At 40.2% G+C, this 15,496-nt stretch overlaps 1 protein-coding gene across 3 annotated transcripts; it reads right to left on the bottom strand.

Moving 5' to 3' along the window:
• Positions 1–588: 588 nt before the first annotated feature.
• UBXN4 (UBX domain protein 4) lies at positions 589–15,037 on the bottom strand. Of its 3 annotated transcripts, XM_080621301.1 has the most exons (13): positions 14,900–15,031; positions 9,862–9,964; positions 8,971–8,999; positions 8,006–8,124; positions 7,227–7,395; positions 6,706–6,808; positions 5,138–5,192; positions 4,819–4,983; positions 3,933–4,060; positions 2,834–2,936; positions 2,365–2,496; positions 1,847–2,055; positions 589–1,211 (listed from the first exon to the last, which is right to left on the bottom strand). In XM_080621301.1, the coding sequence occupies exons 1-13, from the start codon at positions 14,979–14,981 to the stop codon at positions 1,073–1,075; spliced, it is 1,536 nt and encodes a 511-aa protein (XP_080477427.1). In that variant the 5' UTR covers positions 14,982–15,031; the 3' UTR covers positions 589–1,072. The 3 variants fall into 3 exon arrangements, with proteins under 3 accessions (XP_080477427.1, XP_080477428.1, XP_080477429.1); XM_080621302.1 differs by lacking the exon at positions 8,971–8,999 and having other exon boundaries at positions 14,900–15,037; XM_080621303.1 differs by lacking the exon at positions 8,971–8,999 and having other exon boundaries at positions 8,006–8,088; positions 14,900–15,037.
• Between the last annotated feature and the right edge of the window lie 459 nt (positions 15,038–15,496).

The raw sequence follows: 15,496 nt of genomic DNA, 5'->3' as shown, positions 1-15,496 counted from the left end.
TGTTTTTTATTGAAAGTCTATAGCATGAGGGGAAGAAACCTAGTGCTTGTACTGCAGCAACTGTGATTTGCCCTAGAGATGGCTCCCCATCATTTTGTTGTTTGCTCACCATCTTCAAAGTACAAAAATAAAATGTAAGTGGCCCTAATACTGTGCCTTCATATTTGAACAGTGTGGGATAATTAGGTTTCCTTTAACTAGGAATGTGAAGCTGCATGGAACACCTGTAGTATTAGATCTCTAACACAGAGATGCACAGCACATGGTATGGGAGAGAGAAGGTGATGACCATTCCTCCAAAATGGCAGCTACCACACCAGGCCCTTGTTTTGCAGCCCTATGTAAGTTTTCCATTTTATCAGATAAAGACCTATCTTTTTACTTCCTGTACCACAGCCTGGACCCCAAACCCCATTTCAGATCTGTTTGATGAGATTTTAATATGAACAAGTCCCAGGTAAGGTAATTTCAACTGGAACAAGAAGTGTGTCCTCTCTATTTTCAATTTCAATGTACGATCCTAACTGTTTGCCTCCTTGTGACGCAAGTACTTCTGAGGAACTTCGCAAGGGAAGAAAGTTATGTTTTCTGGAAAACAGTTTATTGAGTGCTTGGGAATTAAAAACTACAAGGTTTTGCTTGCAGTTGCAGAAGCAAGAACAAAGTTAAACATAAATTAGTTATCTGATTTACTACCTATAGTGCTTTTGAAACCCTCATTTTAATCAGTCAGTACCATGACCTTTATATTAATATCTGGCCCTTAAATTTATGCAGCAGAATATCTATAGATTAAAAAGTGCCTTTCTATGGCAGTAGGATAATGATTATGAAAGCTGATGGAGATTCTCAGTCTTTCCAACTTCTTGCTTCTTGGCCTCAGCTACAGCCACTCAATTTTTCTGACTTAGGTGACTTTATTCTATACTCCACTGCAGGAATAAGAATTAAGTAACTCAGTCAGGGTAAAATTAGCCCCACTTGACCTGAAGCTTTAGCTGACTTAGATCAAATAAGGGGAGAGAGGAAAAATAACCCTAAACCAGACAGTAATTACCGCAGATGCTCAAAACTACATTTGTTGTGTAGAATTTCCATTCCAAGTATTGTTTTCATCTTCTCCATCATCTTGAGTCCTCAGTCTATATATTTTTCCTTCTTTTTTGAAATCTTCCCCCCGCTTTTCCAATACTCGTTTCCTGACTGCTTGCCTAGGGTACAAATGACAGTGAGGTTTGACAGTTTCACTGGTAGTAATTACACAAGAGAAGTGAACGTAATAAACAAAAATCATGCACCCTCCCTTCCCTGGGAAGTACCTGTCACTGAAGTGCTAAGTGGCTACTTCATGTGAAACAGCCCAGCAAAACAAACTACCAAAGCAAACCCTGAACTGTCAAAATCAGCCTTCAGTTGCTCAAGTTTCTTTACAACCATACTATAACAATTCAACATCCAATTGTCAAATTTTTTTATCTTCCAAACACTATCAGCTGAAGTGGAGACATTTGTCATTGCAGCTGAATTCCCTATTCATAAATGAATGCAAGGCAATACTTTTTCTACTCTCTAATTGGAAATTGAAGCAAACACTAAGTAGCTTGCTTAATCACACATGTAAAAGCCAAGAAATCCTGGCTAGAGGTGCCATGCAGTTTATCAGACACCAGGTTATCCCTTTTAAGCAAGTGGAAGGGTGGTGACCAAAAACTATAAGGAGAGGAGGGCAGCAGTTAAGAGACAGATACACTTTAGTGAGACAGACACAGTTTAGTTCCCCACTGCACTATGAGAATGACTCCAGCAAGCAGTTTGAGAAACAGCCACCTTTGACAGTTCCGATTACCTGCTTTGCTCAACGCTGCTGGATGCTGAAGGATTGGGATGGTCTGGCTGATGAGCTGATCTCACAGCAGACTGTGAAGGAGGTGGACTTGTAAACAGGAAGTTGCTAATAAATCTCCAAACCGCTAAGAGGGGATAAAGTATTGTGCCCAAGAACTTCCAGAGATCACCGCCTGACGCCTGAACCACAGAAGCAGCAGGTCTTCCCGCCTGGTAACCAACACATAAAGCAATCTTGTCAGATATTAAAATTGTGTTCTTGTAGACAGAGTATTTCATCCATAACTTAGAGGCAGCTCAGCAGACACAAGAGAACTCCTTTGGTTACACATTAGAAAAATACCTACACCAGTGCTTATCTGCTTCAGAAAATAAAAGTAATTTTGCAATCTGTCTTAGACACAGAAAACACCAAGATTCAAGCCAGATATTACCATGGCCAACCATAAGCAAATATACAGCTCAGTACTGCTGCTTGTAAGAAAATGAGAATCAAACAAACCAAAGGCCAACACCTACCGGCAGCAACACAACTGAAGCACTGGGTGCTAACTCTAGTTCCAGTAACGTCTTTCCATAATCTTCTTTGGTAAACTCCCTTCTGGGAAACATTGTTGCCAGTGAGAAACTGCCATAAGCATTACCAACCGTCTGTGAAAACATAAAGAATCCTTTATATTTATAATAGTTCGCTTTCAAACAACTGCAGATCTGCCAGTTGAGTTACCTTGCCAAGAGCTGTATATCAAACTATCACTTGTCTTCATATAGAGCAATGACGGATTTTTCACATCCTGCTATCTTACTAACAATACACTGCAGTGATACAAAGGCAGCTGGTGGCACTAGAGAAGGCTGCTACCAAAACCCCCTTCAAATAAATAAAAAAGGAAATCAGTAGACAACAATTCCACCACAATCAACAACTAGTAGATGCTACACCAAGTTGTAACCAGCATGTAGCTGAGAAAACAAAGCACTAGTTTACCTGTGCAGCAAACTGCCTTGCTTCTTCTAGCCGTGCTTCAGATGGGAACTGGTTAGTAAAGGAAGATCCATCTGGAAGGCGGAACTGAATCCTGGCTATTGCACTACAGAACACATATCGGAGACAGTCAGCAAATGAACAGTTACAGACTGCAGCTCCAGAGGCTTTAGCTTGGTAGTACAGAAGTGGGGAAGAGACAGACAGCCATCCTGCTTATGGCAGTGCAGGCGAGTCTTAAGTTTGGATCCACAGTTGATAACCACTTGTTTGCATCTCACAATTCATTTCCTCTGGTTCTTATCAGAGTCCAAGGCCCATCACCATCCAAACAAAGTATTTACAATAATCATACCAAAAAATGAGAAAGTTAACAAAATACAAACCATCTTTTGTTTGTGTAGTCTGTATTACTTTTGATCCTTTATTTCAAGAGGTGGTACTATGAGGGCACATATGTTTAGGCTGGCTTGGTAAGTAATTCTATACTCAACTAGCTACGGCCCATCATTACTGTTTAGGTTTCAACAAAACCCATGCTTACTCTGTTTTGGGGCAGAACTAGACTCATAGTGCCTCCACAACTCCACGTAAGGTCTCTTCTAATAGGTTAAAATATTTCTTAAATCAGCAGTGTTGGGCAAAGCAGGAGACAGCTCTGACACAGACAGCTGTGAATCCAAGCTAAGCGTACACACAGCCATGGTTGGCACCTTGTGCCCCAATGCAGTTCTGACATCATCTTGTTTTTCTGTCTAGTCATCATCTACCACATTCCCACCGTACCTAGTTTCCCACCGAGCCCCATTATACCTGATATTTACATCAAAGATCAGATAGAAAAATCTCTTAACTAAAATAACACACAACGAAACTGGCTAGTGTGACATTATTAGGGTTGAAGGATGAAAAGAGAACAGAATATTCATGTAAACAGCTACAAATAAATATTATAAAAGAAAGTCAACTTTTTATGTCACTAGTTAAAACAGTTCAACATGGCATCCATAAGAGTTTAGAACATATATGAAATCTCTTAAAGTTTAAGTTTCTTTACTTCTTTTCCCCAAAACATAACACTTCAGTCTCTACAGCAACTCACCTTCGCTCCTTTTGAGCTGCTTCTTTCCTGGCCTCTATTTCAGCCCGACTAGCCTGAAGAGCTGCTGCTTTTGCAGCTTCTGCTTCCTCCTTTGATTTTGCAAAGCGAGCTGCTCTCTCAGCACGATCCTGTGAAAGGACCAAACAAAACCCTTAACTTTCAGAAGAAATTGTTGTTCAAGTTCGTTAAAACAGAGAGCTAGTAACTGTACTCTGCACCCAACCACACAGACATAAGGAGGCCGTGTGGAGAAAAGACAGTAGTGCTGCAAAGAACTGTCCACTGCCAAACTGCACAATCTCACGCCATTAGCCAAGATGAGACTTTTCAACGAGTCACTTTCTTGTTACTGGATTATCTTCCCATGCAAGTTCAAAAGACAGTGAAAGTAAAGGGAAAAGTCACATGACAAATTACGTAATTACAATTCCAACTGTTCTAGGCCAAAACCTCATAAGGAAGAGGGATTTAATTTATTACAAACTGTTTACATCCATCCAACCATACACACATATATCCAAATTTAGAAAATAATCCTCCCCACCATTCTGAAATCAGTGTTCTTCTGCATGTTCCACCATTAAATATTTCCTGTGCTTCTGTTCTAGAGCCATGCTTAAACTGCAATTATCTCAAGTAACATGACAGAAAAGTTGGTATGTTCATTCAGACGGATGAATATGAAAGCAGAAGTTTCATTTTATATATGAGAAATGCTACATAAGCCTCAAACACATAAATGGTTACAATACAAAGCCACAGGGCTCCAACCAGAAAAACAGACAAAGTTTCATCGAATGAGAAAATTTATTGGCTTAGTGCACCGGTGGCCATTGTGGGAGAGAGAGAAGCAGTAACAAGCTATCCTTCAAAATTAAAAATTTACCATTGCAATCTGTTGTCTTATACGCTCTCTCGCAGCCCTGTCTTCTGCCTTTTCTCTGTTCCTTTCCTCTAACATACGTTTTGTCAATTCTTCTTCCTGTCGCCTTTTGTACTCCAACATTTCTTTACCAGTTTTTCTCCGTTCAATTTCTTTCTTAATTTCTTTCTGAATAAACAACAGGGACATTAGAATTGGACCACAAAACTGCCTCAGACAAGAGTAAGATGAGACTGAACTACATTAGTTTAAAAAGGAATTAAGCATTTACTCAAATAAGGGTATAAGAAAAATATCAAGTGGCTTTACACTTCCGTTTTACCTGTTCTTCTTCTTTCCTTTTCTCTTCTCGTCTTTCTTCAAGCTTTTTTGTTATTCTAGATTTAAAAAAATAAGTGAAAACTCTTAAAATTGCAGTATCTTATTAACATTTTAAAATGTTAATGAAGCATTTGCAAACACAGAACAACAGAAAACACAAAAATGAACATGGACTGTAACATGGTGCTAATACCTAGTGTAACAGTAAGGATTCATTCATATGCCACTGTATCATCCATAAAGAGATGAGCTGGTGATCATGAGATCACCACCTAGTTTCCAACTTTTAATAAATTCTAACGTATTCCTTCTGTCCTGTTCCACTCTATAAAGGAAGAATCTTACATATTCTTACTGTTGAACCAACTTGTAAAACATGCAATAAACAAATACTACTTATGATCTGTGGTAACAGAAACACTAAGTGCTTCTCTCTTCTTAGCTATTTAAGCCATCTGGTTTCTTCTGCACATCACTTCCTAAAATGGAAAGCAAGTAATATATACCGTTGACATAGTTGCACATGCATCTGTCTCATCTATCCAGAAAGGCCCCCTAGAATAAGGACTGACTTAAACTATAGCAATTTACAACGTATTTTAAGTCTGGGGAAAGGTCAAGGATGACAAAACAACAAGAGAAGTCAGCTAATCAGAGAAATTTTGTTTGTATGGTAGCTGTTGTGCTTTTTTAAAAAGAAAATGGTAATTACCACAGAGCTTTGCCTCATTTTTCCCTTAAAAGAAACGCTGTAGATATATGCAAATATGGCATAATTTAAGATTAATGTAGATTTTAGAAAGGAACTTTGGCATTTATATTAATACAGTCCATTTTCTTCTCAGTTGTAAGTGAAAAATTATACTTATTGTCTAAATGAAAACTGAAATTAAGCATGAAAAAGTTTTAAAATAAGGATTATTTATACTGCTAAACCAACTTACTAAGTACATGTTAATGGGTTCATTTAGGATATTACAAATAGTGTCAGCCTTACAGATGCTGAAAAACAAGTTTATACACAAGGTCTTGAAAAGTCTGTTGAAAACCAACCGATTTAATGAATGAACTATGTACCAAACTGGAAGTTTCTGGTCACTATACTTTAAAATACCAGAACTAGCATTGCTCATCTGACCTCATCACGGTTCACTGATCAAAAAAAGTCTCAGAACAGGATTCCTCTGGCTTTTTCAATATCCCAGACTACAAGCAGTAATGAAATAGGCAAGAAGAAATGAATAAGATCTCTGTACATCTCTCTACAAAACATAGGTTAGCACTTTATTATGCCTGTTTCAAGTGCCTTCAGTTCAGTGTTCTCAGTCATTCAAATATTTGCAGCAAGCATATTGCCTGTACTGAAGTTATTTTAAAGGTGAACATTTATAGATTTCCATATTACCTCTTTATTTCAGAGTATGTGAAAAATTCGAGTAATTTAAAAGATGGTTTTGAATCAACCCTAGTATTGTTACAGACTTCTAAAGAAAACTAGGGCCACATAAATGTGGGATGATAACAGAATAAGCACCTTACAATACATCAGGAAGCCTGCAAAAGACTTACCTTTCTACTTTGACTGCAAGATCATTCACAGGCTGAGCTTCACTCACTTGCTCATCTGAAGAATTAGTTGCTTCCTGGCTTGTTTGATCTGAATTTGCTCCATCTTCAAGTGATTTCCAAGAAAGTGATGTGCAAGAGGAAAAAAAAAAAAAAAAAAGAAAATTTCTTAACATAAAGTATTACGTAACTTGGACATCTCAAGGAGATAGAGGTTCTGCTATTTAGACTTTGCCATCCCCCACCACCAACTTGGTTTCAGGTTACTAACTTTTTCCACTGAATCCTTTCTCAAGAAAGTGTACACAGTTTTTGTTGTGTTATAAACCATAGCTTTCTCTCTCATTAAAACTGATCAGAATGACAAGTTACTCTTCCCTCTAGACGTGCAAGAAGCATTCTGGAATACCCATGTTTTCCCTTAACAATTCCACTCAATATATTCCCTTCATAGTCTATAATAAAAGAACTTACAAAAAAGATTTCAAAAGCAGATTAGCTATTGTTTGGGTAAAAATACTAACCGTTACTAGCAGAAGGTCTTATTGTCTCAGATGTGACAGACTCAGGGGAGTCACAAAACTCTGCTGCTCTGGATTGTGTGTTTTCTGGAGCACCATCAGATTGAGAGGAGGGACAGGGAGCAGAAGAATGACTTCCATTTTCCAAAGGCTGCTCTTTTACTGTGTGCATCTAAGAAATTGGGGGAAAAAAAAGCAACACTGAGATTTTGAATGTTTTCCACTGAGTCAAAAGCCAAGACTTAACTATTTTTAGAGTATCGGTGGTATTTAGAACTAAAATTATCACATATTGTTGAGTATGATGCAAGCACACATTTAGTGTTTTTTCCTAATTTTAGTCTTACACTTGAAATCAAATTGGTAAAATGATTTACATTTATATATATATACATATACATAATATATATACATATACATAGCATAATTTTATAAATCCACATTACAAAACAGTATTACAAAACCATGTGTGAACTGAAAGAGTAATCAGTATGTCGTTCCAGTTTAGAGTTCCTGACATATTTCTTCAATGCTGTAGGCATTACACAGATGATCTAAAACAATCTGCAAACAAAACAATATAGCACTTCCACATGGTGCTTTCAAACCTCTTCAGTTAGTGTACTGAATTTAAGTTTGCAGGTTTTGCTATTGGCAGGATATAGAACCAGTAATCTGTACTTCTCCAAAGCACACATGAAGGGCCAGGGAACATCTTCTATCTGGAGCCTGTGAGCACATCCAACTCAGTCTGAAAGATGCAGTCTGTTAGCAAGTGTTACCTGTTTAACTTTATGGATTCTTGTAACAAGCTCTTCAACTGAAATGCTGCCAGCAATTACTTCCAAAGGGATTCCATTGTCTCCTATAAAAAAACTCGATGGAACACACACTACGGGATCTGCACAGCAACAGTTAAGGGCAACAAACGACAAAACTTTATAAAGTGACTTTAAAAGGAAAAGCAAAAGTCTTTTCTTATAGAAGCATCTATCCCATTATTTTATCTCCACCTGGTCACCAGTTGCCAGTACCAAGGGAGGAAGAAAAAAGGACACTAACAAAAATGCTGGAAAACATTACATAAACTGATTGGTATTTCTTCTTTTCTTTGTAACGGTTTAAGCCAAGATACTTTTCTCCAACACAAACATATCATACAACTGCTTATGTTTTGACTTGGAAGATTTTGTTTTAGTGTGAGACATCTTATGTAGACAATAAATAATTCTTTACATCATTAAGAAAATCCAGTTAAGGCACTGAATTCCCTTTCTCAGCATCATACAGGATTCCTGAGCTATATGCAGCAACCTACTTAAGGTAGGCAGACATTCACCTAACTTCGTACCTGTGTGCCTGATAGAACCCAGTCCACTACCTGTTCTTTCTCCTCTTTAATTCTGAACTCCAGCTAACAAGTTATACATAGCTTGTTTTCTAATGCTGATTAGTAATACCAAAGGGTTAATGTATTTACATAAAGCTTTGGATAATCTTCTATTTGGAGAATTACATAGGATTAACATTAAAAACCCCCCAACTTGTTCACTTTCTCTAAGAACTGACAGGAAGCTGTATGCATAGATGGTATTTTTTAACTACACAGCTTATTGCATATTTTTGTGCTGTAAGAAGTGGTTTTAATATCATTGCTTGTAAATACTTGCCTCAAGAACAGTATTAACTTGTAAAGAGCAATTATCTATAATCATAATGTAGCATCGAAATTGATCTCAAAGGATACAAATTTGAGAAAACTGCAGGCATGCTTCACTGTTTAAAAGAAAATGTTCATTTATGAGGAGCAATCACTTTGCAACAACTTCAGATTAAGTCTTTCATCATAAAAATAACTGTCCTACTACCACGCACAAAACTATTTAAATACTTGAGAGAACACTAAAACCAAATTTGCATTGCATCTTCTCATTAACATTTTGCGTAAGTGTTCACATGGCGACAATCCCTGGTTATCACAGCTGACTACGTAAGACAGCACTAAGAAGCAATTCAGGAAAAAGTATCTGGTCTATGGCTTGCAAATAATATAGTAAGTCTAATAAAGTGTCTGTAGAGCATTTCAAAGTAATACCATTATGGCAAATGTCAATGCACTTCCTGCACATTAACTGGAACACTTAAATGTAACAAAAAATAGCTCAGTAATTTACCTAGGAACTTCAATGCTCCTCTGTTCTATGTGTTACACTAGAGACAAACACATTTTCTCCAGGGCTTTACAGATTTTTCTCTTTCTGAATTCCTGAGTTTTAAAATCCATTATGGAACTTGGTCAATCAAGAACTGCCTCAAGAGTACTCACATTTTGATTCTAGCTTTTTTACATAACTTTTGTGTCTCTTCCTGTTGTAAAAGGACAACCTCAAGCATTCTTTTACTGGTACTGAAATACAGTCCAAAATACACAATGGATATTCTGCAGAACACAACAGTAAATTTTGAAATTTGGGATTTTCTCAGGTTCTTGTGATTCCAGGAGTACTGAATTCACTTACGCTCTGGAACCTTTTATTTAGACTACCTCCAAATAAGGCTGAGGACTTCAAAAGCCTCTTACTCCCATCATCATCAATGAAAAGACTCTGCAAGAGACAGATCTAGGATAGGATCAAACCTTTTGGTGTCAATCTTAATAGCAACAAAACCATCTGAGGCAGCTTCAGACACCTTCTCATCTTCCCACCTTGCAGCCATCTCAGTAGATTGTTCATCCTCACCTGCAAGATACAGCAAGCACACATGTGAAGCTAAGGCCATCACAAATTACTGTTTTCATTCTGATTCTAGCTTTGTTTCAACTGCTTAAATCACCTTTGAAAGACAATTATTTTCAAATCAGTTGGTTGGGGTTTTTTTATATAACCTGGAAGCAATTCACTCCAGCTGATTCACCTCACTAACAGGCCCAAACTCTAAATTACCAAAAAACCTTCCAAGCCAGCACGTACGGAGCTTTTGCAGTAATTGAACTACATGGTGCGCTGGTCCAAGGGAGCAGAAGCAACTGGACCACACACACAGAACAGTGACAGAGGAACTGGAGATTATGGCAAGTCCAAGATTGGCTTGACTGCATCATCTCATTGCACAGCTACCAAAGGACCTCACTTTCATGTTACAGAGAGTATGCTTATGCTTTAGCGTTTTGCTTCAGACTACTCATGATCATAATATGCAAGGAGATCCCATGGCACAGAGGGAACCATTGCTTCTCCCCGGCATTAAGCTTGACCTGCTAACATGCTAAAACTAACTGCTTACCTCTCATTATATATTTAATTACAGCTGCTAGTAGGTAAAACTGTATTTCTTGCTTCTTATAAATACATAATTCAGCACAAGGTTTCACAGTTCAATAGTGTTTAAAAAAAACCAAGCAACAAAACCAAACAAACAAATAACAAACCAAAACCATTTATTTGTAGGATTATATGTAACTTAGCTTTGTATTCCAGTTCCTAACATGAACAGTAGCAGTATGAGGGTAGGAAAAGGAGTGAGGACCACAGTGTATCAAGAATAACAGAAGAGGAGGTACTTAAGAAAGGAAAGATGAAAAGGTGCTCTGAGGCCACAGATTCAGAAGTGTTATTTTAATCAGATGAAACACATCAATCATATGTTTATCTTCCAAAGCACCAGTTCAGTAAGGATGTGGGTTAGTGAATATTCTGATGATTAACCATCTTTCGACAGTAAACTGGCCTGCAATCCTTAGTTTATCTTCAATCTGTATTAATTCCTAGCAGCTTGGAATGAACTGCACTCTTGCAGAATTTGAGTCACAAGTGTAGAAGTACAGTAATCCATTCATAGAATCATAGAATAGTTAGGGTTGGAAAGGACCTTGATATCATCTAGTTCCAACAACAAACCATTTGTTTGTTTCATCACAGTTGCCATTTCGCACAGTATTTTTCTCTTATTATAAATCAGAAGTCACACATGCAGTCCCCTGGTGAAGCACTGATGCCTTAAGGCCACGACTGGCCACAATGCTTCTTAGAGAGACATGTATCAGAAATATACCAATTTCGGAAAAGTGCTTTACAATCATATGTATTGATTTTCCCTGGAAGTACTAGAGCAAGTAAGAAAGTATTGATCACTACTACTACTATTCTAATAAGTAAGTAAATATCTAGGATATTTTATGTAGGAACCTTTGCTCCACCTTCAAGTGCAATACTTCCAGCTGTGGTCAAGGGATTGCAGCTGTTCTGTCAAGAGTGGTTGGGCCTCCTTCACCATTTCCACATTGCTCACAGACAGCTGCTTCACTACATACATTTTCAAGAGGACATGTGCTCATCAGATTAGGCTACTAAAAATATCTAAATACTTGCTGAACACTAAATTCTCCATACAAACAACTGCTGTAGAAGAATGGTGGAAGACACAAACAGTTCAGAGACTGTTCACAGTACAGTCAGAGAGATGTGATCCATGAATAAAAATGCTGACAACTCATATTTTATAAAGCTCTGTGCCATGAAGCAGTTTAGTATTGTGGCTGCCCACAGAATACTTGCTTATTCTCATACACCTTTTTGTTTTGCTAACCCTTTCTCATCTGGAGATTAAGGTTCATTTATTACAGTTTTGTAGTAGTAATTGTATCCCAAAATGACCACTGTCAGGTCACAGGAAAAGCAGCAGCAAAGTCAAGAGGTCAAGCTGAACAGAACCTGACAAAATTCGTAATTCTGCTAAACACTGAGTGATCACAACTGCCTCAGAATTCTAGTTCCCAAGAGTCTTGATTTCTTATGTTTCTCAAACAAAAGCATCACTTCAGCAGAAAGACCTGTACACAATTCGCAGTCATACTTATCTCTTAAATTTGGTCAGGTAAATTTAGATATCCCACGAATTCAGCAGGATCTTTAATATACAACTGCATCACCAGAAATTGTCATGAAGGTTTTAAAAATGGAGCCAAAAAATGTTAGGATTATAGCTGCAAACAAAAATGTTAAAGAAAAAACCTGGTTGAACAACATGCAATTGTAGTCACAAACACCAGCTCATTGTTAAGATACATAGCCATATTATTCCTTGCTTGACTGGAAAATACTCTAGAATCAGAAAAATAACGCAGGTTTTAATTTCCTAATGTCTGTTTAGACAAGTGTAGTGGAGAGGGACTGACAGGTAGCAGTAAAAACCACACATTATTCAACAATTTGTCAAGTCCGTATCTAACAGCTACCCTCCACTGTGGCCACCCTCAAATTCATTTACATTTTCTGTTTCACTATTTTTTTTAATTAATTTATTGTCCCCATATACATTACTGGACAAAGTATACAAAACAAAACAAAAACACTGAGCACTTCCAAAACCATGTTTTCCTGCTCAGAAAGCTGCCTTCAAATGCTTGTCTCCAATGTCTGTGGGCAAGCGTGTAGTGCAGGGACTCAAAGTTACTAACAGCTGTGCAGTTTTAAACATGGATCTACCCAAACAACAAACCCCACCACTGCTGGCATAAAAATAGACTCTTCTTTCAGCACTCGGCATCCTTCAGACACACCTGCTTCCACACATAGTGAGAAAGTGTGTTCTTAGGCTTCCCAATCCCCTTTCCTGGCAGGCATACCAGAACTGCTTGGCGACTGGCTCCATCACAGCTCAGTTGCCCTGACTCCGCTGTTCCTGGAGCAGACCAGAACTTGTCAGAACTCTCCCAACTCTTTCATTTTGGAGATATGGCCATTCAAAGTAACACTCCCTTTTCCAAAGCTCATAAAATCAAACAAAACAAAACAAATACTTACAGCATACTACATCATCAAAACTAGGTTACGTTCCTGCAACCATAAATTTACCTCTATGTATCTACATATTCCTACATCCACCTAGTCAACATCAACATCTAAAAGAAAAGGCCGGATTTGTGTACAGTATTACTTTCATAAAAGATATTGGAAATAAGTTATAAAGTGCAATTCTCAACCCTTGAAACATACGTATCAAGTTCAAAATACTCATAGGTATTGAATTACTACTAAAAAAATCTTTGTGGTGGGTTGACTCTGGCTGGATTCCCAATGCTCACCAAAGCTGCTCTATCACTGCCCTCCTCAGCCAGACAGGGGAGAGAAGATACAACAAAAGGCTGTGGATTGGGGGAAGGACAAGGAGAGATCACTCACCAGTTACTGCCATGGGCAAAACAAACTAGGCTTGGGGAAATTATTTAATTTATTACCAATCAAATCAGAGCAGGATAATGAGAAGTAAAAGATAAACCTTAAACCACCTTCCCCCCACCCCTCCCTTCTTCCTGGGCTCAATTTCACTCCTGATTTTCTCCACCTCCTTCCCCACAGTGGTGCAGAGAGACAGGGAATGGGGGTTGTGGTCAGTTCATCACACCTTGTCTCTGCCACTCCTTCCTCCTCAGGGGAGGACTCTTCACACTCTTCCCCTGCTCCAGCGTGGGGTTCCTCTCACAGGAGACAGTCCTCCATGGACTTCTCCAACATGAGTCCTTCCCACAAATAAAATTCAAAAATCCAGTGGTAAAAAGCTTTCACACCACAGCACCCACCTGCCATCACGATTCATGGGCTTTAAAGCCTGCACACACTACACCATTCTATACACCATGAACATGTCGTGGGCTGAGATGATCTTGATTTCCAATGTTTACTATCCAGCAAAAAATACATTTCTTCAAGTATAAAGTTAGTTGTGTCAACAAAGGAACTTAACTACACTTTCCTGTTCATATCCCCTTTGGGAGTGAACTTTTCCTTGAAGCCAAGTGCATCCCATGGTCCAATAATTCATCAGGGAAAAACACCTGCCACACATTTAGAGTGGGTAGGTTTTTTTTCATGAGGCATCTGAAAAACTTAAAGCCACGAGCACTTAAGGCAGAAGTAATAACTCAAGAAACAACACACACAGGTACATAAAAACACAACAAGAAAGTTTAAAAGCCTAATGTCCCCCCTTCCCTATCCTCATTTTTCCAAGCAACATACACAAAGACAACGTGAGTTTCTATAGCTTTCAAATACCATTCATTTACAAAACAAGCACTATAGGTAAGCCAAAAGAAAAAGAACACTGCACAAACAACTGAGTCCGTTCCAGCAAGTAAAAGCTGAATGCAGGTTTATGCAACAGTATAACAAAGGGAAAAGCAAAACATGGGAGCGACTAATTCCACTGCCCTAGAGCGGTGCCTAAAGCCACAATGCACTACAAGGACACCGCTGGAGAAGGCGCTGGGTCACCTCCATGGCGGGCCACGCACAGCCGGGCAGGGCAGCAGGACTCGTCCTGACACAGCAGAAATCACGGCTCAGCGGGAGGCGGGGAAGCAACAGCTGGCGAAGCAGCTGCGGAGGCTCACGCAAGCTCCGCCCGGAGGCGAGCAAACAGGCAGCGCGGGCTGACAGGGCCTTCCCCGCGGGGAAAGCTGCGGGACGCGCTACGAGGCAGCGGGCGGGACGAAACAGCGCTCGACTCGGGAGCCGCCGCAGCCCGGGGCCGTCGAGGCCGGCCGCAGGAACAGCTCCGCAGCCCAGAGGCCGGCCTGAGCTGTGGTTGATCCCGATCCCCACCGGACCCGTGTCAATGCGGAAGCGTGCAGGAGCCGGCGCCCAGCACCACTCCCCGCCGCGGCCGGGCCATACCTGACACGAACACTATGAAAACCGAGCTCTGCTGTTTGGCGGCGGCGATGGCGGCCGGGATGGACCCTCCGAACCACATCATAGTGTCGCCAGCCCCGGGCGCCGCGAGTTGCCACCAGGGGCATGCGCAGCCACACCACCAACGGCTGGCTGCGCGCTTGCGCTGACGGCTGCGGCCCGGCGCTCTCGTCAGATTGGCGCTTGCGCGCTGCGCTCGCCCGCCCTCGACCACGCTCTAGGTGCGGCAGATTCGCTGCGGCTGGATGCCATTTTGGCGCGTCGGTGCCTCGCGCGTGCCGGGGGCCGAGGCGCTGCCGGCCCCTGAGTCGTGTCCCTCCGCAAAATGGCGGAGGCGGGCTGGGGATGGCTGCGGGGAGAATGGGGTCTGTACAGCGCAGTGCCTGTGAGGGCAGGATAGCCACAGTTAACCTGGCCATGGCATCCCTCCCTGAAAGTCAGCAGTGTGGCAGCAGGGAAAAATTATGGCGAAGGTAACTGTTTGGCAGCAGTCCATGCTAACTACGTGGAAAACTAGAGTGTGGTATGCATAGACCTTTCATGAGAGGCCAGGACACCCTCCATGCTCCCTGGTGAGTC

The sequence above is a fragment of the Psittacula echo genome, assembly GCF_963264785.1.
Source record: "Psittacula echo genome assembly, chromosome: 6".
Classification (NCBI taxonomy): Eukaryota; Metazoa; Chordata; class Aves; order Psittaciformes; family Psittacidae; genus Psittacula; species Psittacula echo.
Note: the sequence above shows the minus strand (reverse complement) of the source record. Positions and strands in the feature narration are given on the sequence as shown.

Coding starts and splice junctions, on each gene's coding strand:
- UBXN4 (XM_080621301.1), bottom strand. CDS start 14,981: ATGATGTGGTTCGGAGGGTCCATCCCGGCCGCCATCGCCGCCGCCAAA. Junction 7,396..8,005: donor GAATCCATAAAGTTAAACAG/GTAACACTTGCT, acceptor CCAATTTCTTAG/ATGCACACAGTAAAAGAGCA. Junction 5,193..6,705: donor CTTGCAGTCAAAGTAGAAAG/GTAAGTCTTTTG, acceptor TTTTAAATCTAG/AATAACAAAAAAGCTTGAAG.